The following is a 22,308-nucleotide window of genomic DNA, read 5'->3' on the forward strand; positions in this document are numbered from 1 at the left end:
TATTGGAGGGCAGCGTGGAGGGTAAAAATCGTAGAGGGAGACCAAGAGAGGAATACACTAAGCAGATTCAGAAGGATGTAGGTTGCAGTAGGTACTGGGAGATGAAGAAGCTTGCACAGGATAGAGTAGCATGGAGAGCTGCATCAAACCAGCCTCAGGACTGAAGACCACAACAACAACAACACATTCTGTAGAAACAATTTTACCCTGAACTGCAAAACAGCTACCAAAAACTACTTTAAGCAACATCAAATTTTACCATTTTGTCAGCGGAGGACCCCAACTCTCCTTTTATTGAGTGATATTCCATTCCCCCAACACCCCCCCTCCCCTCTCTCCTCCCCCGCCCCCTCCCCCTTTAGCCCCTGCCTTGACCGAGTTCTAGAATTGCCCTTGATGATAAAGCATCCCTTTCTCAAATACCATTTTTTGTTTTAAATGGCTGTGATACTTCTCACATAAATTTAATATTAGATATATCCTTTCTTAGAATATCATGAATTATGTTTGCTAATTTTGCTTTAACATCAAATTATCTAATGGTTTTATCTAGTGTTTCTTGTCTATTGAACAGAATGTGTATTTTTAATTACTGAATGGTACTTTTATAGATTTGCTGTGTAACATTCTTTGGCAAATTATTGATTTTATGTTAAAACTCCGTTGAGTACAGGATCTTCCCTTTTGAAAACCTCTTTGATATTCTTCCAGTTCCTTGTCTAAAGTTTCTACAACTGATAATTTTTGATAATTTTTGCATGCCATTGGCAAAAGTGATACTACTGATTAATTGTTGACGTTTTGTTTGTCTCCCTTTTGATGTAGTGGATGGATTAACGCTACTTTCCACTCATCTAGAAGCTTTTTGGTTTTCTAGGTGTTATTATTATTGTTATTCAGAGGGGCCCAGAAAAATGTATACACTGTTTGATAGCCAATAGTAATGGAACAAAATGACATACTATTACAATTCCTGCATGGGTTGGGGGTGGGAGGTTATTTTATGTGTTCAAAGTGCCCCCCATTAGCAGCCAAACAACGCTGATGCCACTGAACTGTTGAACGAACTGCATCTACCAATGTTGCCAGTGTGATAGTCACACAGGCTGCCTGAATGGTTTCTTTGTAGCTCATACATTATAGCTGGCTTCTGTTGATAAACTTCATTTTTCAGGGTCCCCCATAGGTAGAAGTCAAGAGGTGTAAGGCTTGGGGATTGTGATGGGTACTCAACTGCTCCTCTTCGATCTACCCATCATCCAGGCAGATTTTCATTCAAGTAGTGAGGTGGAGCGCCATATTGTTGTAGGTAAAATCTTTTATTTCCAAACATCTCTCAGATGGCAGGTAAAATCGATGTTTGCAACATATGAAGATACACCTCCCCAGTTACAGTACCTTAAAAGAAGAATGGGCCAATCAAACTTTGTGATGGCAGACCACACCACACATTAACATCTGATAGATTAACATGTTTGTTCACATGAAAGTGAGGATTTTCAGAAGCTCATTACATGCAGTTCTAATTATTTACAGTACTATTGAGTTTGAATTGTGCCTCGTCAGACCAGGTAGCCATCCCTGCATTTATTCAGCTTCACGAAGCATGCTTTCAATCCATTTGCAGTATTTCCATCCTTCTGTCCGGATTCTCCTCATTCATAGTGTACCGAGATCTTGGAATGTGACACTTTCCACTTTGCAGCCTTCAGAATTCATCATATGCTTGATCAGCATACCTCATTTTCGCATGCACCCTGTTTCACAGTTTTTTGAGGTGACCTAGTAAAGTGTTGCAACATAGCAGCACTGGAAGCTGGACTCAGTGATGTTTTTGGTCAGACAGAGCTTTCCTTATGCTCATCCTGAACAGTACTCAGCTACAAATTTATCCCGAATAAGTTAAATTGTTGTACATGTTGGTAGATGAGTTCCATACATGTTACGCCATTGTGTTGTACCTTCCAGTACTACTTCGACATGGCCTTGCATTTCTCAGACGACAATCTTACTTCATTCGTTGCTGCACTGTCACCTGCTGGAAAATGCATGCCAGGATCTGTTGAGACTGGACTCTACTACCACGCAAAATTGCAATGATATGTCATTTTGTTCCAAAGGTATTAAAAACCATTTTTCTGGATTCCTCTGTATTACTGTTCTTTTTGTTGTGGCAGTTGTACAAAATTGTGCAGATTATGAAAGCAGTTGAGCTGTAATATTACATGCTGCTTTGCTGTGACTGTGTAGCAAAACTAACAATTGCTGCATCACCAAAACTTACCTTTTTATCAAAGCTGTTGCACAGACATCCTGCATGAAAGCTCCACTGACTTTCTTAAGACTGAGCACAATTCCTAATGAAACTGTAGCATTTTACATATGCGTCCATTTAGAAGTCATTGGAATTATTTTCTCTAAAAAGTTCATAAATAGGAAATATTCAGTAAAAGATGGTGTTCTTGTTACCTTTCTAAAAGTCCAGTTTTTGATGCAGGTAGTGCTATTTGATGAACCTACTGCTGGAATGGATCCAACAGCAAGAAGATCACTGTGGGATGTACTCAAGGAAGAGAAAAAGCATCGCACAATTCTTATGACGACCCATCACATGGATGAAGCTGATATTATTGGGGACCGGGTTGCTATCATGGCAGGTGGACATTTGTGCTGTTGTGGTTCACCTTTCTTCTTGAAAAAGAGATATGGTAAATAAGTTTTATCTGTTACATGCCTGCAAGTTGTACACTAAATCAGTAATCTGAGGAAAATATTTAAATATGTTAAGCCTAGCACCTAGGAGTCAAACATTTTTTTTAAAAAAAGAGGGTTCAATAAGAAAAGGAGTTTGTGCTTTTGTGTGTGTGTGTGTGTGTGTGTGTGTGTGTGTGTGTGTGTTTGTGTGTGTGTGTGTGTGTGTGTGTGTGTGTGTGTGTGAGAGAGAGAGAGAGAGAGAGAGAGAGAGAGAGAGAGAGAGAGAGAGAGAGAGAGAGATATTGGGGGGGGGGGGGGGGGGAGGGTGAGGGGTGGGAGGGGAATGTAGAGAAGAGTCAGCAGACTGTGTGTTGCAGATGGTCACAACTCTTTGCCTATTGGGCTTTGGCTTCAATATATCTTCCAATAATAATACAGCAGCCGAATATGTCATCACTCAGTATTTAGCCAGGCCAGACATTGAGGAATTCCTTTTACTGTTCTGAATAAATTTCACTCTAGCAATAGAAATAAACTTCTTGAGTTAAGAAACACTGCATGATGTAGGTGAACACTAATTCACTAACAGTTCAGAGAATGACTATGGTAAACTGAACTAAAATCTTATATAGTTCAAAATTCTAGTGATTTTTATTACCTTGTGGCACAAAAACCTCACTTGTTGTTAATGAAAGTAGTCAATTTCCAAAAATATAATTGGATAGATAAAAAATCTACTCACTGAGCAGCAGCAAGAGCAAACATGTGCAAAAGTTAAGGGAATGTGCAAGCTTTCAGAGCAAATGGCTCTACTTTCTTACAGAACGGTTGCAGACGAAGGATGAGGGAAAAAGACAGGCGAGGTTTAAGAAATGAGGAGAATCATAGAAAAGTCACCCAGAACCTGGTCAGTGGTTCCCATTCCATCTAATAAGTCTCGTCTGAGCCAGAGTTCTGGACGACTTTTCCATAACTCTTCCCATTTCCTGAACCTTGCCGGTTCTTTTCTTCATCCATCTTCCTTCCCCTTCAATCCTTCTGCTACAAGAAGGAGACACTGGCTTTGAAAGTTCACACATTTCCTTAACTTTTGCACGTTTCTTACTGCTGCTGCTTGGTGAATAGATTTTTTATCTACCCAGTTATATTACTTATTATTAGGAGGAATTCTGGGTGTAATTTGGCAGTGACCTGAAACCACACTCCGTCGCTTGTATGCAGTCACTTCTGTAACACCTGGGAGCCTACAAAACAAGTGTAGTGCCACAATAAGTACTATTCTTGTACTGCAACTAAATGTCAGTGTATCGTATCGAGCCACACTCGCTGTGACATAGTAAGTGCTAGTCCTTAATATGTGTTCGTCTCATCCAATTTTTGTACTGTCACAGATTGATAGTACTATTTATATCACAGTTCATATGGAGTGTTCTCCCTACTCCAGAATGTGGAAAGACTGTCTTCTTTCATGGCTGTGTGCATGCTATAATCGATGTAATCATTTTCTATCTCATATAAGCATTTTCTATCCCATATAAGCATTTTATAAATAGCTAAAAATCTACCACATTTACATCTGTACCCTACAAAACATTATGAAGCGCATGGCAGAGGGTACTTAACCATCACATCACCTCACAGGGCTTCTTACCATTCTATTCGCCTATGGAGTGCTGGAAGAATGTTTGCTTAAATGCTTCTGAGTGTGCTGTAATTAGTCTGATCTTGTTTTTGTGAGCTCTGTAGCAGTATCAGCTGGAGTGAATAGTGAGTATACAGAATAGGTGTGGGGTGGCAGGGGAGGGGAGGGATAGCAGGATAATGCTGAAAGAAGATGCTGTTGCATGCCTGTAGGGATATAGGGACTAGCTGATGGGTAATTCACCACAGATGGGTCTCAGCACCCGGAGATGACAGCAGTGACCATACATCTGTGTGTGTGTGTGTGTGTGTGTGTGTGTGTGTGTGTGTGTGTGTGTGTGTGTGTGTGTGTGTGTTTATATGTTTCTGAAGAAGAACTCTGTGTAATACTGTAGTTTACTTCTAAATGTGCCTGTTTGCCTCTCTGTGCTCCTTGTGTGTCGTGAGCAGCAGTCTACTCTGTTTCATATTGTTGTTATTCCAAGTGAGATTTCTGTTTTTTGGTTTTATATTGTCTGCACCAGCCAGGTCATTAATATACAGCATAAACAGTAAGGGCGCAAAACACTTACCGTTCACACTTATGAGGTATATGCACCAATGGCCCTCTGTCCGAGGTAGTGTGCTGCATCCTCCCTACCGGCGTATCTTCAACTGTTGGTGGGGTTTCTGAGCCAAATTCTTTTCTAAAACAAAGAAGTAGTTCATCTACATAATTACCTTGATCTGTGGCTTTTGGAATATCGTGGGACAAAAAAGTGAGTCGAGTTCTGCACAGCCGACGTTTCCAGCCTAAATACTTGTCAGCATGGAGGATGTCACTCTGTTCGAGGTCTCTCACTATGTTGCAGCTCAGAATATGATCCGAGATTCTGCAACAAATGTACATGAAAGATATTTGGCGGCAGGTTTTTGGATCACTTGTTGTAGACGCTTGTAACCTGTGCTTTCTTCCAGCTACTTGGCAGTTTTTTGTTTGAGGAATCTGTGCTATATTACGATTGAAAGAGAGACTAAATCAGCCACAAATTCAAAATAGAATTTGGTAGATATTCTGTCAGGCCATAGAGCTTTGTCATTTTTAGCTATTTCTCAGCATCACTGACAATAATGTCTATGTCACATTTGCAGTGGTCCAAGAACTGGACCCAGGCATTACTCCTGGATTTTGGCTATATTTGCTTTATGGGCATTAGGCCTGGTTGGTTGGTTGGTTGGTTTTGGGGAAGGAGACCAGACAGCGTGGTCATCGGTCTCATCGGATTGGGGAAGGATGGGGAAGGAAGTCGGCCGTGCCCTTTCAGAGGAAGCATCCCGGCATTTGCCTGGAGTGATTTAGGGAAATCACGGAAAACCTAAATCAGGATGGCTGGACGCGGGATTGAACCGTCGTCCTCCCGAATGCGAGTCCAGTGTCTAACCACTGCGCCACCTCGCTCGGTCATTAGGCCTGGTCTGATGGATATTTCTCTGCCTAGTGTTTTGTCTTCCAATGCTGGAGGCACCATCAGAGGCAATAACAACTCACAAAGCCATTACAATCTCAAACAAACTCAGCAAACTGAACTGTTTCTCTTATGATGCCTCCAGCATCAGAAAACAAAACATTAGGCAGAGAAAGATGCCTTGGATGACAGCCTAATGCTTGTAAAACAAAGTTCACCAAAAACGTGGATACTAGCTGTGAAAGCCTGCACTGTCAGTACTTCTGGATTTCTCTTTGCAAAGAAATGGATTGTAGCATTTTTACTTTTCCTTTGCTACCCCCAGTTTCAATTCCTGTGTCATGAATGAGTGCCTGGACATCATATTTCATGCCACTGACAGCCTTTATGTGTCACTAGAATTTCTTTGTATTTTGTGAGTGTTGGTAAGGTTCTGGTATGAAATTCATTGAAGACTTTGTGCATTGCGAAATGTGTTTCATGTATAGATTCCTTATATCCAGCCTTATATTTTGTTTTATACCTATTGTGCACCAGAAATTTCTCAAAAGAGATTATATATTATGGACAATTCCTTCCCTCACGAACAGTTCATTCAGTGTATTTCCGTCTAATGCGTGGTCAACTATTCTTTTAAATGCCAGCCACAGTTCTTCTACACAGTCCAGCGCAGAGCTGAAAGTTTCAAGTTCCTCACTGAGTTATGACACTACTACCTCTGCATCTACATTGCTGAACATGTAAATTTTACATTTAATTAATTTAAGAAGATCTTCTTTAGTTGTACCAGTTATTTATTCCAACAACAATCGCTTGTGGGTTTTTAAAATTCCATTTTCAGGTGTAGGGAACAGTAACATACAAAGGAGAGGAGGGAAGAATTATAGTGTAGTGTATCTGTAAAATCCAGAAGAGCAGACTACTGAAACAAGATGACTCACTTATTGTATTTGGTAATGCACAATGTGGATGCACCAGATGGTGCAAGGGCTCCAAATCACCACATCTAACATGGAACTAGGAAAAGGACAGAGCATAATAATCAAACGGACCTAAAAATCTAACATCCAGGTGGGTAGGATGAACAAATCAGAAACCGAGAAAAAACACTATACTCACAGTGTCCGCCGTCGGGCAGCCACACGGTGTGAATTCCAACCAAGACAAAGTGGAGGGTCATGCCAGAGGTCTGGAGGCACAGTCCAGCACAGGTGCCAATGGAGTAGAGGCAAGTAAATATGATGTCGTTATTAGCGAAGATTGCAAAATCTGGATTGACTGGCCCGGGTGCTTACAATACTTCATTTAAAAACATAATAAATATAAATGAGCTGTGATATGATGTGAGGCCAAATAACTCCCAAACATGCAACAGCATCTTACGTTTTAGCCAACAAGACAAAGGTACATAGGCTAGATGAACAAACAAGGGGTAGAAACAGTAAACTCAATGGTATAAATTAACGGTAACATAGATCATGCAAAGTAATTCGTCATATGTATGATACATTATGAGCTCAAGTGATATAAAATAAAATATATAAAATCCATCACAAATCTAAACTGTGAGTGTAGTAATGTAAGCAGTGAAATAAGAATCAATCTGAATTACCACTCTGAGTGCCCTACATTATACAAAGCAATAATGATATGGAAAGGCACCTGACAGGTGAAATAAGTAAACTAATGGGAGAAAAATAAGCCTGAACCTCACAGACTTGTGTACATGTGTGTCATAATAGACAACTAAGCAATGGTACATAGGCCAAATGAGTGAACAGAGAATTAGACAGCAAAAGCTGTGATAAAAAAGTAGTGATAATATAAACTATAACAAGTGAATCTAGGACGTAAAATGAAATATGTAAAAATATAAATGCCCATCATAAAACTCTATAATGTAATCATGCACCATAAATTGCAAAATACCATACACAGGAATTATTTCTGTTAAAGTTGGCAAATGGTTACAAAAGTCCCTTATAATTCCTGTGTTTTATGGGAAAAACCAAGTGGGCCTACAGTTTGGACAGCATGAAACCTGTGACTGCAAACCAGATGTACTGACAGGTGTTCTTCAGATTAACTGTAATGATTGCCAATGCCTTTTTGTTGGACAAATAGGATGTACTTTTGCAATTCAGTTCGAAGAACTCCAGAAATTAGATAATTCAAGATCTGTGTTACCAAGTCACAGTTTATTAGCCCTTGACCCTAGGCTTCAATAGTTCTAAAAATATCTTCTTCAGAAGGTGTGGGCCCTAAAAATGTACATAACCAGTTACAAAAATTATTTTTACGAAAGAAACAAAATATTGAAAGAAAAATATTTGTGAGGTTCAGCATGCAGAAGATAGAGATCTATTTGCAAAAGATCGTAGTTACAAATGCATGGCGAAAGCAGAGCAAAGAAAAGCTAAACAATGACACTAAAGAGATAAAGGAAACAGAAAAAACTTTTGTTTACCACTATGGAAGCTTAAGCGAAAAGGAAAATGGGAAAGCAGTGGGCACTATATATATATGCGCGTAAGCACAGCATCTTGCTGGTGTTAAGTTGCATAATTTTACATTAAAGCAATATGACAATCTCGTATAGAAGGTCACTAATAAATGCAATAATTTTAGAGGTGGTAAGATAGATACTGGCTGCAGGAAAATTAAAGAGACTTTTGGAGAAAAGAGAACCACTTGTATGAATATCAATAGCTCAGATGGAAACCCAGTTCTGAGCAAAGAAGGGAAAGCAGAAAGGTGGAAGGAGTAAATAGAGGGTCTATACAAGGGCGATGTTCTTGATGACAGTATTATGGAAATGGAAGAGGATGTAGATGAAGATGAAATGGGAGATATAATACTGCGTGAAGACTTTGACAGAGCACTGAAAGGCCTAAGTCGAAACAACGCCCTGGGAACAGACAACATTCTATTAGAACTACTGATATCCTTGGGAGAGCCAATCATGACAAAACTGTACCATCTGGTGAGCAAGATGTATGAGACAGGCGAAATACCCTCAGACTTCAAGAAGAATATAATAATACCAATCCCAAGGAAAGAAGGTGTTGACAGGTGTGAAAATTACTGAACTATCAATTTAATAAGTCACAGCTGCAAAATACTAATGCGAATTCCTTACAGGCGAATGGAAAAACTGGTAGAAGCCAACCTCAGGGAAGATCAGTTTGGATTACGTAGAAATGTTGGAACACGTGAGGCAATACAGACCCTATGGCTTATCTTAGAAAATACATTAAGGAAAGGCAAACCTACGTTTCTATCATTTGTAGACTTAGAGAAAGCTTTTGAAAATGTTGACTGGAATACTCTCTTTCAAATTCTGAAGGTGGCAGGGGTAAAATACAGGGAGCGAAAAGCTATTTACAATTTGTACAGAAACCAGATGGCAGTTATAAGAGTTGAGGGGCATGAAAGGGAAGCAGTGGTTGGGAAGGGAGTGAGACAGGGTTGTAGCCTCTCCCCAATGTTATTCAATCTGTATATTGAGCAAGGAGTAAAGGAAACAAAAGAAAAATTTGGAGTCGGAATTATAATCCATGGAGAAGAAATAAAAACTTTGAGGTTCCCAATGACATTGTAATTCTATCAGAGAGAGGAAAGGACTTGGAACAGCAGTTGAACAGAATGAACAGTGTCTTGATAGGAGGGTATAAGATGAACATCAACAAAAGCAAAACGAGGATAATGGAATGTAGTCGAATTAAGTCGGGTGATGCTGAGGGAATTAGATTAGGAAATGGGACACTTAAAGTAGAAAAGGAGTTTTGCTATTTGGGGAGCAAAATAAATGATGATGGTCAAAGTAGAGAGGATATAAAATGTAGACTGGCAATGGCAAGGAAATCGTTTCTGAAGAAGAGAAATTTGTTAACATCTAGTATATATTTAAGCATCAAGAAGTCGTTTCTGAAAGTATTTGTTTGGAGTGTAGCCATGTATGGAAGTGAAACATGGACGATAAATAGTTTGGACAAGAAGAGAATAGAAGCTTTCGAAATGTTGTTCTACACAAGAATGCTGAAGATTAGATGGGTAGATCACATAACTAATGAGGAAGTATTGAATAGAATAGGGAAGAAGAGGAGTTTGTGGCACAACTTGACAAGAAGAAGGGACCGGTTGGTAGGACATGGGCATCAAGGGATCACAAATGTAGCATTGGAGGGCAGCGTGGAGGGTAAAAATCATAGATGGAGACCAAGAGAGGAATACACTAAGCATATTCAGAAGGATGTAGGTTGCAGTAGGTACTGGGAGATGAAGAAGCTTGCACAGGATAGAGTAGCATGGAGAGCTGCATCAAACCAGTCTCTGGACTGAAGACCACAACAACAACAACATTAAATATAAAATTATCTGTAAAACGTGTATGTAGCAAAGTTATACTGCATGTAGCTTTAGTTTGCAGAAGATAACTGCTACAAAAAATTACTTCTGTTTACAAGAAGGACAGAATAAAATGGATAAAGCTACATCTCAATTTAAAAATGAGATCCTTCTGTGTAGCTGTACTAATACCATTTTTGGAATATCAGCTGTAGAATTGTGTTGACAAGGCCACGAAAAATGAAACTTGGTGATATGAAACATCGGTAGTTTGACAGTAGAGAAACAATATTTTCAGGAGGACCGCACATTCACTGATATTAGTGGAGATCGGTAAACACATATTATGTGACCATGAGCAGTGGTTCAAATCTGTCAAGGAAGTGCTTACTTGCAAATTCAAAATGTTACCGTCTTTCTAAGCAAGATGTTGATAAATTTAAAGTTCTTCTAATAAATCCAGTTTCCAGCCTTTTATTTCTGTATATAAAATTATGATTTCTTTTAATTCCCTCAGTGCATGGTGTGAAATAAGTAAATGTTCAGCAATTATGCACATTCCCTGTTTCTTACCCAAAAGGTGCTACTTACATCTGGCTTTATAGCTCAACTGGTCGCCCTATTACATTTTTAGTAGCATCGTAGAGAAACTTTCATGCTTGCTTTAACTATTTATTTAACACAAGCAAACCATAGTTCTTATGCGCATGCATTTAGCACCCTCTGCAGCCCAATTTTTTCTGGTCGCTTGGGTCTGTATATTCATAACAGGTGGCTTCTGTCTCTGACATTATGTACACTTAATGTATGCAAATATTTTATCCTGTGACTCCTGTTATAATTTTATGTTGGCAGGAGCTACCTGTGGTCTTTTACCAGTGAGCATTCATTCTTAAGTGCGCTAAATGTAATCTGGCTGCTATTTAAAGCCATGACTTTGCAAAATTCTTGTTTTTGTCAGTTTATGTATTAAAGAGCTGCTCAGCTACAGCTATTTTAATGTACCATCATATGATGTAACAAGTGAGTATGCTAACCTCACAAACATTTTTCTATCAATATGTTGTTATGTTTGTAAAAATAATTTTTGTAACTGGTTGTATACATTTTTAAGGCTCACTTCTTCTGAAGAAGATATTTTTAGACATATCGAAACATAGGTCAAGGGCTAATAAATCTTCGTTTTGCAACTGGTTGGCTGATTTTTTCGACCTCTTCACTTAAATAATTTTCATCTCTTCACTTAAATATTTTCCACCTACAGGTGAAAGGTCGAGTCCTTAAGTTATTGGAAGAGATTAAATTTTATGCAGTTTAAATTAGAACCCACTGCAAGCAGTAAATGAGCAAAAGCATTGAAACATACAGTTTTGTTGATTAGTTATAATTTTTTTTAAAACAAGTCACAGGTTCAGACATATTTCCCTAAATTCCCATGTGCTTATTCATTGTTTCACTATAACCATCTTTCCATATTAGTACTATTTCATCTAATAAAGGGCACTCAGCTTAATTCTCTTAATTTGTTATTTGACTCCTCAAATTGCTATAATTACATTGTAGATTTTTATGATGGGTTTTATAGTTTTATATGTTTCATTTTACATCACTTGAGCCCATAAAATATCCTACATGTATGATGATTCACTTGGTAGAGTTTATATTACCATTAATTTTTATCATGGCTTTTACTGCCTAATTCTCTATTCAACATTTGGCCTCATTTCGTATTGCAGCAAACATTCTTACAAGTCTGTGAGGCTCAAGCTGATTTTTCTCCCATTTTTTCATATCATTATTACATTGTATAATGTAGGGGGCTCAGCTCGGTCATTTTTGTTTCTTATTTAGCTGCATACACTACTACAATCACAGTTTAGATTTGTGATGGTTTTTATATACTCTGACTGAAAATAGTGCAACACTAGGAAGGAGTTGCGTGACATAAACAAAATTTGTTAGGCTTGTTTCTACACCTGGAAGATGATGTCTATTCAAATTTCATGCCAGGTACATAAGAATGGTGCTAGTAGCGATACTGTGAGGATCCAAATCAGGTTTGCTTTATATACATACTGTAATGGTCATGAGCATTAGTTTCCCTTGAGAATGGACATGGTGATTTGATGTTAGTCACAAATGCCTCAGAGGTGACAGAGACAATAATTATTAGCACTTCACTGAGGTAGGGCTACAAGAAGTTGTATGTTCCTTCTGTGATGTTGTAGAAAGACTTGCAGGAATGCAATTGCTGTACATGTTTGCTGACAGGGACGATCACACGAATGCACAATTGGAAGGAGACCGGACTCTGGACGGCCATGTGGCACTATCGAGAGGGAAGGTCAGTGTGTTCTGTGTAAGGATCTGGTGCATTGTACTGCATCTGCAGCAGTAATTTGAGCAGCAGTTGGCACCATAGTCCCACAATGAACTGTTACAAACCAGTTTCTTCAATGACAGCCCTGAGCCAGATGCCCTGTGGTGTACATTCCACTGACTCCAAACGACAATCATTTGAGACTTGATGTCAAGTGAGAACTCATTGAATGCCAAGGTGGATGTCCATAGTGTTTGCTGGTTCTGCCTCAGTGCCAGTGATGGCCATGTGTTGGCTAGAGGAGCCCAGTTGAAGGCCTGCAGCCAACCAGTCTGCATGCTAGACGCACTGGACCTACACCTGGAGTCAGGGTCTAGGGTGTGATTTCATATGACAGCAGGAGCGCTGTTGTGGTTATCCCGAGCACCCTGACTGTAAACTTGTACCTCATTTTGGTGATTTGACCCATTGCGCTGCCATTCGTGAACTGCATTTCAGGGGGTATCTTCCAACAGGATAGCGCTCGTCCACATACTGTTGTTGTAACCCGACATGCTGTATGGAGTGTCGACATGTTGCCTTGGCCTGCACAATCACCAGATCGGTCTCCAATCGAGCACGTGTGGGGCATCATTGGACAACAACTCCACCACATCAATTAACAGCATTAATTGTCCCTGTATTGACTGAACAAGTGCAACAGGCATGGAACTCCATTCCACAAATTGACATCTGGCACCTACACAACACAATGCATGCATGTTAACATGCTTGCAGTCAACATCCTGGCAGTTACACTGGTTATTAAAGTACCAGCATGTCACATTTCCCATAACTTATCTCACACTTACATTAACTTGCAGTTTTGCAATGTTAATCACTTAAATAAGCTACCTTGGCAAATTTATTTCCAGAGTTTCACTACTCTAAATTAATTATTTATTGGTGTTGTGATTTTTTCTCTGTCAGTGTATTTTATTTTACGTCACTTGCACTGACTGACGCGGTGGTCTAGCGGTTCTAGGCGCGCAGTCCGGAACCGCGCGACTGCTACGGTCGCAGGTTCGAATCCTGCCTCGGGCATGGATGTGTGTGATGTCCTTAGGTTAGTTAGGTTTAAGTAGTTCTAAGTTCTAGGGGACTGATGACCTCAGATGTTAAGTCCCATAGTGCTCAGAGCCATTTGAACCATTTTTGAACTGACTGACGCGACTGCACGTTATGCGGTAGCAAACATAATAAACGAGTCACCTTGTTTTAATAGTCTGCTCTTCTGGATTTTACAGATAATTTGCATTATTTTTCTTCTCTTCTCTCCTTTATATGTTACAGTTTTATACGGTTGAAGATGAACTATTAAAATCCTGAAACTGTTGTGGTTAGAATAAATAATCAGTAAAAGTGAAGCAGATCTCTTTAAATTAATTAATCATGTTTCAGTTGAAAATGTACTACATACCAAATCTTATGTGTTAGTTTGACACAACTGCGTCACGGCCCCCGATGCCAGTTTCAGTACGGACTTTGTCAGAGATGTACGTTATTTTTTTTGCCTTCCTTAGTGTGCTTCAAAACTATCTGTTCCAGATATATTTTGGAAAATGCTTTTTGTATTGTGGCGTCGATAGTTTGTATCGACCACGAAACTTGATATCTGTGAACTGTAAGTGCTCTGTCGAGCCTCCATCTTAACTTTACTTTAGTCAGTTCTTTATTATACTTCATTCTGTACCCACGCTGGTGTTTATGCAACAGGTTATATGCACTACGCAATGACCACACCAAACAATGAATCGTTCAAAGATGTGGAAATATAACTCGAGTTTCGTCATTTCTTCGCCAACGGCGTATTCATCATTTACGCACAGTGATTCACGTCCTCAACCGATGCCGCGTGCTAACCTCATTATTTTTCAATGGTCGACAACTACGTTGTTAGAGCGAACAGTGGACTCAGACTTCGCGTCACAGGATTATGCCCATCCGACAGTGAAACTTAAACTGAACAGTATTTCAAATTGTGTCTCTTCAAATCAAGTGTTCCAAGAACAAAGTGATCTCCATTCGAACACGTGTTTAGCCACCCACCGGCATGCTACATCAGATACTGACGGGCTGTGTGCAATGCCGCCATTACTACAATCCGCGCTGGATCCGTTCCGCGCATGTGGTGTTCCAGTTGTGTCTAATTTACATGCACAACTCAGTATTTAACATAATATGGACCCCTTACCTCGCCTCAGTGGCCCGCCACATGCACTACAGGCATGTGATGCATCAGATAGTGGTAGCATTCTCAACCCCCCTGCCCCCGCCCCCTCAGTCGCGAGGGTCCCCGTTTCCGGTCACTCCGATCGCTCAACCGCTGGCCACAGCCCACAGCACCGCCTGTGTCTGTCGTGCCAGTCTCTTGCCCTGTACCAGAAGCGGGTCGTTTCCAGCCCTCTTCACTCATTGTCCAGTTTCCGTGCCCACCTCGTGTGCTGTCCATCCACCCGTTTCCACGGTACCGTCCATGCCTGCCACGCTGTGTTTTTGTCATACACAGTCAACTATGCCAGCTGTCACTACTACGGATTCACTTGCCTGGTTTACATCTGGGCCTACCGCACCAGCCTCTGACTTAACCTCAGTTCAGCCGCTACCTCAGAAGACACCGAAGCCACCCTCATCACTCCCTCCTGGCCGCCTGCTGAAGCTACCACCCTTATATGAGGACAACTCGGCATTGTGGTTGGCGCTCATTGAGCATCTGTTTGAGTTACATCATGTGTCTGATGACAACCCAAAGTTTCTCTGCCTCGTCACACACCTCCACAACCACTCGCATTTGATTTGTGACGTGCTCCTTTCGCCGCCGCCTGTACCAAGATACGAGTTTGCAAAGAAGACTATAATGGAACGACTTGCCTGCTTGCCATAAGAGTTAATAATCAAGATTCTCTATGAACACACACCCTCACAACTGTGGTGCCACCTTTGATTGCTTGTGAACGAGTTTACCGTGCCTGACGCCATGCTATGGGCTGTGTGGTCTGCCAAACTACCTAGCGATCTACAGATCCATCTGTTACCACACTCGTTCGCGTCCATCGGCTCGTGCCTACACATCGCTGACCAGTTGTATTCACTGCTGCAGCAGCACCAGCCGGTTCATTCCACACCGTTCATCGGCACAGCCACCCCCACATACCGACCTTCGGCCGGCAGAGGCAGGGCTCGCTTCGCCGCCACCTCGTCTGCTTCTCCTGGCAGTGTCAGCTCACTCTCGCTGCTATCCAAGCACTCCAGGATCGCCCACACACCTTATGTACCGGTCTATTTACTGGAACAAATCAACGAGGACAAACCGCCCCTGCTGTCGCAGTCTCCACCTCCTCCTCACCCTGCTCAACCTTTCTGTGGGTACCACAAAGTGTTCGGCGATGATGCCAAGAAGTGCAGGTTGCCATGCCAACACCCAAACACCGACCACAGGAACTAAGAGATGCCGAGTCCTGCGTGGAACCTAACAGGCGTCCTCTTACATTACACTCTGCTCTCTCGTCCGCCCAGCCAAGTGGTTGTCTCTATGTGACTGACATTGCGTCAGTTCTAGCTTTTCTGGTCGTCATTGTTGTTGATGTGTTGATCATACCTACTTTGATGGCACCACCCCCTTCTTCACAGAGGAAGTCACTTAGCTGTGAACGCATTGATGTTACCTACCTCAGGCTCAGTATAGGTTATGGTAACCCCATCTCCTCTACATTTTCCGTGGACGTTCTGCATTGCCAACATCAAAGAATCGATCCTCGGTATGGGTTTTTTCTCTCATTACGAACTATCTCTGAACGTCATACAGGGTTCAGGCTCCACCATCCTACGAACACTCACATAATGTGCACCCACGCCTATGTCCAACACTCTGTTTCCACCACAACATACGATATCAACGTGAGTGCTGCGCCCTCGCAGGCAACATTGTGACCTGCGTTACCAACCTACTGTCAGAATACGACTCGGTGACACAACTCCGCCAGGACAACGAGAAGCTGAAACAACGCATCGCATCCACTTACAGCGAGCTCGCCGCAGCTTGTACCTCACTTCTGCAACTGCAGTCCACGACACCGCCACCTAAACAAGATTTGCTCAGCTGAGCCTAGCTGAAACTCTCACTAGGTTTGTCCACAAACTTTACTTGCGTGTGACGTTCCAAACCCCTCCCGTCGCACTTGCCTCATCCAGTGCCGTGTGTCTCAAACAGTGCTACTAATGACAGTCACATGTGCGTTGCGACCACACCCACCTCTCAGACAGCTACCGCGCATGTTGATAAACATTCCCCCTCTATCACTCACCGGCCACATGACCCAGCAGCCATTGTGGCCCCACGTGCAACGCCAGCGCTGCTCTCGCCCATGCTGGTTGTCCAGTGCAAGGTTAACAGCGGACAGTCGCCGACCGTTCCCCTTCGCTCGGTGCTGTGTGCGCACCCACCCCCTCCACACAAGCACACGCCGTGCTCCTGTAACAGACACGTGGCTTTCGTGCTACCTTTCCCCACTCGCGCTAACGGCCTATGCCTCGTCGTGCCCTACTCGTCCAGAGACTCGACGCCAGGACATTAACCAATCTTATGTGCCCATGTGGCATCAATAGTTCATACTGACCATGAAATTTAATATCTGTGGACTCTAAATGCTCTGTCAAGTCTCCATCTTAACTTTACTTTAGTCAGTTCTTTGTTATACTTCATTCTGTATGGACGCAATGTCAAGTGTAAATATATATGAGCTGTGACATATATGGGAATGAAGTTATCTATATTGTGATTACCGATCCTGTTCCCATAGTATTATTTGTGGGGCATCTTGTCACATCACCTACTTGCAAAACTGTAACTCTTCAACTGTCAGTTACATATTGTGGTAGATATACAGATCTAATTATAAGTTTGTACTGATTATGTGCCTTGTCCAAACAAGTTTATATCCCCCAACCTTTGTCATTAACCTATTGTTTTGATATTCACTTAGACCTATGTCAAAAATCACACAGTATCGATTTCAGTTGTAGCTAAATTTTTGTACCCAGTATTATGTGAGCACCACTACTTTTTAGGAATTCTCACTTTGTTGTAAATGGTTCAGCAGTAGGTCACTATGATTTTAACAGCCTCATCCATGAGGACATTTCTTGGGATTTCATATTAACATTTTGTGATCTTCTCCAGTTATCTTTGTGTAGACTCGACGGAGAGTCACCTACCCTTAACAAAATCACATTCTACACACTAGAGCTGTATATTACCACTCTTTTCAGAGATATGATCAGAGCTGCTCACTCACTCACCGGAATGAATTAGCCGTTATATTCTGTTCTTGGTGATGCATGCCACAGTAAATGTTGATTTTCAGGTTGAAGCAGAGAACACTTTATTCATGGCACACATTCACAATCAAGTTAGGCTACTTCTAATAAAAAGTGAAAGATCATTCATGATAATTTGTGAATAACATAGGGTAAGTTCATTGGTATAATACCAATTCTAGAAGTCATCCCAAGCGGTTGTAGAGCAACATCAACAGCAGACACACTATGAAGTGTAATGTGAAGCATTGTTGCGGTGTAGAGTGGAGCATATGGGCCAGTCGAAGCAAGTTTTCAATTGCCAGTTCCTGGCCCAGAACTGAGCGAACAACTGAATTCCCCTTTTGTCTTAAGTACTTGCAGGCAGAAGGAAGTTTGCAATCAAACAACATGCGGATGGTACTTGTTTCCTCGATAGCAATGCCGCCACATAACATACTGTGTATCGACAAACTGTTTGTATACACTACCACGTCCACAACTCTTGGTGCCTTTGTAGTATTTGAAAATCATTTCTAGAGGAGCATTGCCTTCAGGCCAAGGGTAAGCAACTCACATGGCAAAGACTTTGTGCTGCAAGTGTAATGCAGTTGGCCTCCTGCTGATATGAACACTAAGTTTTTTTTATGACTAACCATTCACTTACTAAAACAAAAAAATATGTTTACCTTATTTTAAACAATTTTGGAAAGGATATTAATAATTTTAATATTTTAATAATAATAAAAGCATTTTAATAATAATTTTAATATTTCTGAACACTCCTACTTTTCATCTTCAGTAAAAATTAAAAACAATACATACTTTTTTGTTTTCTCCAAGAAAATTTCTCCTCCGAGATACAGCCCTCTGGCGATGACACTGCACATACTATTTTGAAGGTGTGAATTTAGGAAAAAATTTTAAAATGTTGTATCTCTGGAACACTTCTAGATATTTTGTTGTTTTTTTTATTTGAAAGATAATTGCTTTATGATTACATAGAAATCCTCCATTTGGACTTGCCTGTCAAAGTTGTTTTACTATAGCCTTCTGACCTTTTTTATAATTTATGTAACTTTTTTTTTTCAAAATATGCCAATCCATAAAATTTTGACTTTTTTCTGTTGATTAGTACCATATAGTTCTACATTCCCTGAAAAGGTGAGCTTCCATTTTTAGCTTGAACAGGTTTTGTAAACAATTGAAATTTTTGCTATAGGCCTACATAGAACCTGTTTTATTACCGCATTATTACATAATAGGCTCATAAAAATCAAAACCCAATCTTGTTAACATAATTTTAGATTTGAAAGATGAGTAAGAGACTCATTTTTCAAGCATTTTAAATGGTTCCAAAATGTATGTGAAAGGTCCAAAAACTTAAAGGTTTGAATTTATACAACTTCTGTCCACTCTGTTTTGTACTGAAATTAGCCAGTCAATGAACTGAAAAAGTGTTCCACTGCTTCAGTATCTTCCTTTGATATAGAGTGATGCCTTCCTGTTGAACCAATAGGGATTGGAGCATTTACACTCTACAAAACATTGTGAGCACAGAAGGCGTTGTTGCTGTCCTTCAGCTGGAAACCTATATCCAGCAGCTGGTCCATGGGGTAGCATAAGGTTCACTTCAGTTCTGTTTAACTCATAATTGGTGTCTATAATCTCTGCAATCCACCAGTCACAGTCATACATACATGCGACAAACATCCCCCTTCTCATGTTGAGAATCTGTATGTTATTTTGCTGTTTCTGAGGTGTTGGCCAAACAAACGAAATTTCTTCTTTGTTGCTTTTTAAAGTGTGTGCAATATGAGTTCACCCATCACTTTGTGTCCAACAATGTGTCTTCTGAATTCCCTTCAAATAAGTAGGTTGATTGGACCATTCTTCTTTTCTCTGCTCACGGAATTCTTCGATTTCTTCTTTGGTCAAAAGAATGAGAGCTGTGGATGTGTAAGATTTCACGACTCTCTTAAAATCCTTAGCGTTCTGAATTGCAGCTGTAAATATTATGTTTTGCAGCATGATGCTTCAGCAGGCCTCCTACACCATCACATGGCCCCTTCCTGTGACCAGTAGCACTGTATATCCAGTCAGTTGGCACAAGCGACTTACTCAATTCAAACAACTTGTAACAATTTTTAAAATGGCTAGGACCACCATCAGAAATAATGATGATCTTCTCTGCCACTGTTTGCAGTTGAAGAATTTTGTGCATTGCTAGCAAAGCATGTGCTGAGTCATGTCCTGTGTCATCACTTATAACTGCAACATAGTTCTTCAGCCTGTGCACACCCTTTCACTTCTGCAATATGCTGTTGTTGCAATCTCTTCAGATGCTGGTGTGTTACTGCTTCCACTGACCATTTACCAAGTTCATCAGTGAAACTGTCCAAGGCAACAGTTTTCTTGATTAGTTTATTTTCCTCTCATATCACATATGTAATTTCTGCAGAGTTATCTGCTACGTCTTCCAGGCCAAGTGTCTGTAGAGACAGTCCTCCCTTTCCAGGCAGTCACCACATACTTCAAACAAAGAAGTCTCTCAGTTTACATCACAGACTTCACTCGCCCAACCAAGATGTCATACGTCACGTGGTCTAGTAAGTTCTTCAAAGTTACCACACAAAGTTCAACATTCACGCAGGACACACATAAACAGACAGGTCATAGTGCATAAAAATTTGATCTTCCAATATATGAAATTGTATAGTTGCTCTTGTAAATTGCAAAAGTTTCTTTAATACTGCGAGTCATGTAGGTCTTCACTTTCACAAATTTTTTACCTTCAACTGTTACAGCTATAGTGTCTTTTTTGTTGGTACTCTGGCGAGAACAGTCCCACTTATTTTCCAGATAAAATGACTGCACTATTTGAACTTGAGCTGCTTCTATGGGATGACCATAAGAGGGATCTGGTCTTCCAAAGACTCCTTTGACAGACCTCACATTTCTTGATTTGTCTACCATGTACTTTGATACTGATGGAACGTGGTTCAAAATTGTTTTCTCTGAAAATGTCTCTGGAATAATACTTAAAACTTGCACCTTTTCACTGTAGAATGCATAATATTCAACAGCTGAATTGATATTTGTGAAAAATTCCTGGCAAGAGGTGCAAGAGTGCTTTGGTTAATTTTCTGCTGAAGATGAAATTTCTAGTTCGTAGAGTGTGGTCAGTTTTGCTGTAGTGTATTCATCCATAGCCTTAGTAATTTCTCTGTGCTTTCTTGATGCATAGAGCTTATGACTTGACTTCACTGATAATGGTTTATTAACAGGACTAACACTTACCTCTGTACTTGACTGATTCAGGGTATTTAATTCTTCCTCTATTGATGCAAAATCTGCATCATCTGCACTATGGAAGACTTCACCTTGTTCAGATACTATCATTGTTGTTATTCTGTCAAAACATTTAGAGCACAAAAAGTTGTCAATGGAAACATCTTCACTTTGAAACAGAACCTTCAAATAAGAACACTTGTTGCCAACCTGAACAAAGTCTATTTTTGTTCGTTTGTCTTATTTATCACTCTTTTATGGATATGCAAATAGTCAGCACACTTCACTCTCCTGTTGCCCCAGTCAGAAGACATTTCAAACAGTCGTTTTCACAAAACACACAGCAACTGTGTCAACTGGCAAATTCCTCACGAAAACACAGAACTCACTGGTTGATCTCAGATTTCTTAGAAGCTTCTTCAGTAAACAAATTAGCACTGAACAACTACAATACAGAAACCTGCAATGAACAACCACAAAGAAACTACAGGAAAGGGTAAGAAATATCTGCAACAATGAAAATGAAAAGAAATAACTGCAACAAAGAAAGTGATAAGAAATAACTGTAAAAAAGACAATAGAAATAAACATTGTAACAAAGAAATTAGTAAGAAACAACTTCAGTGAAGACATAAATTATCCTTGAAAGTTAAAAAAAAATTTTTTTTCAAATGAAACCTGTGAAACTTGAAAATGGAAGCTCTCCTTTACAGAGAATTACTATATTCTACTATATACATGGTAATAATCAAGGGGGAAAAATCTAACTTTTCTGGATTGGCATTTTTCCATAATTTTATAAAATGTTCAAAAGGCAGCAGTAACAGAACTTTAGCAGATATGTCCAATTGGAGGATACCATTGTAATCATAAATCAATTATCTTTCAAATAAGAAAAGCTCTAACAAAAATCTAGAACAGCTACAGAGACACAGCATTTAAAAAAAAATTCTGAAATTCATATCTTCAGAATGGTGTTCGCAGTGTCATCTTTGGAGGCCGCTATCTTGAGGCAGGAATTCTTTTGGAGAAAAGAAAAAAATACATGTTTATTACTTCTGAATTTTAACATATGCTAAATTCAATAACATTCAAGACTGTGAAGGTTCTAACACTTTGGGTGACTTAAAGTGGCGAAGTATGTGTGCAAAATCCCACTTTTTTAACGATACAACTTATTTGAGATGGTCAGCTGACTTTCCTTGCTGGTTAGCTTGTTGTTACAAGCTCCTTTTC

At 40.2% G+C, this 22,308-nt stretch overlaps 1 protein-coding gene across 1 annotated transcript in view; it reads left to right on the forward strand.

The window, feature by feature from the left end:
- LOC124594686 (phospholipid-transporting ATPase ABCA3-like) overlaps positions 1-22,308 on the forward strand; it is a 543,403-nt gene that overhangs the window by 149,931 nt on the left and 371,164 nt on the right. Inside the window, exon 12 of the mRNA XM_047133052.1 lies at positions 2,498-2,708. Within this exon, the coding sequence (XP_046989008.1) occupies positions 2,498-2,708 (211 nt within the window). The remainder of the gene's footprint in view (positions 1-2,497; positions 2,709-22,308) is intronic.

Source organism: Schistocerca americana, chromosome 2 (assembly GCF_021461395.2).
Source record: "Schistocerca americana isolate TAMUIC-IGC-003095 chromosome 2, iqSchAmer2.1, whole genome shotgun sequence".
Lineage (NCBI taxonomy): Eukaryota > Metazoa > Arthropoda > Insecta > Orthoptera > Acrididae > Schistocerca > Schistocerca americana.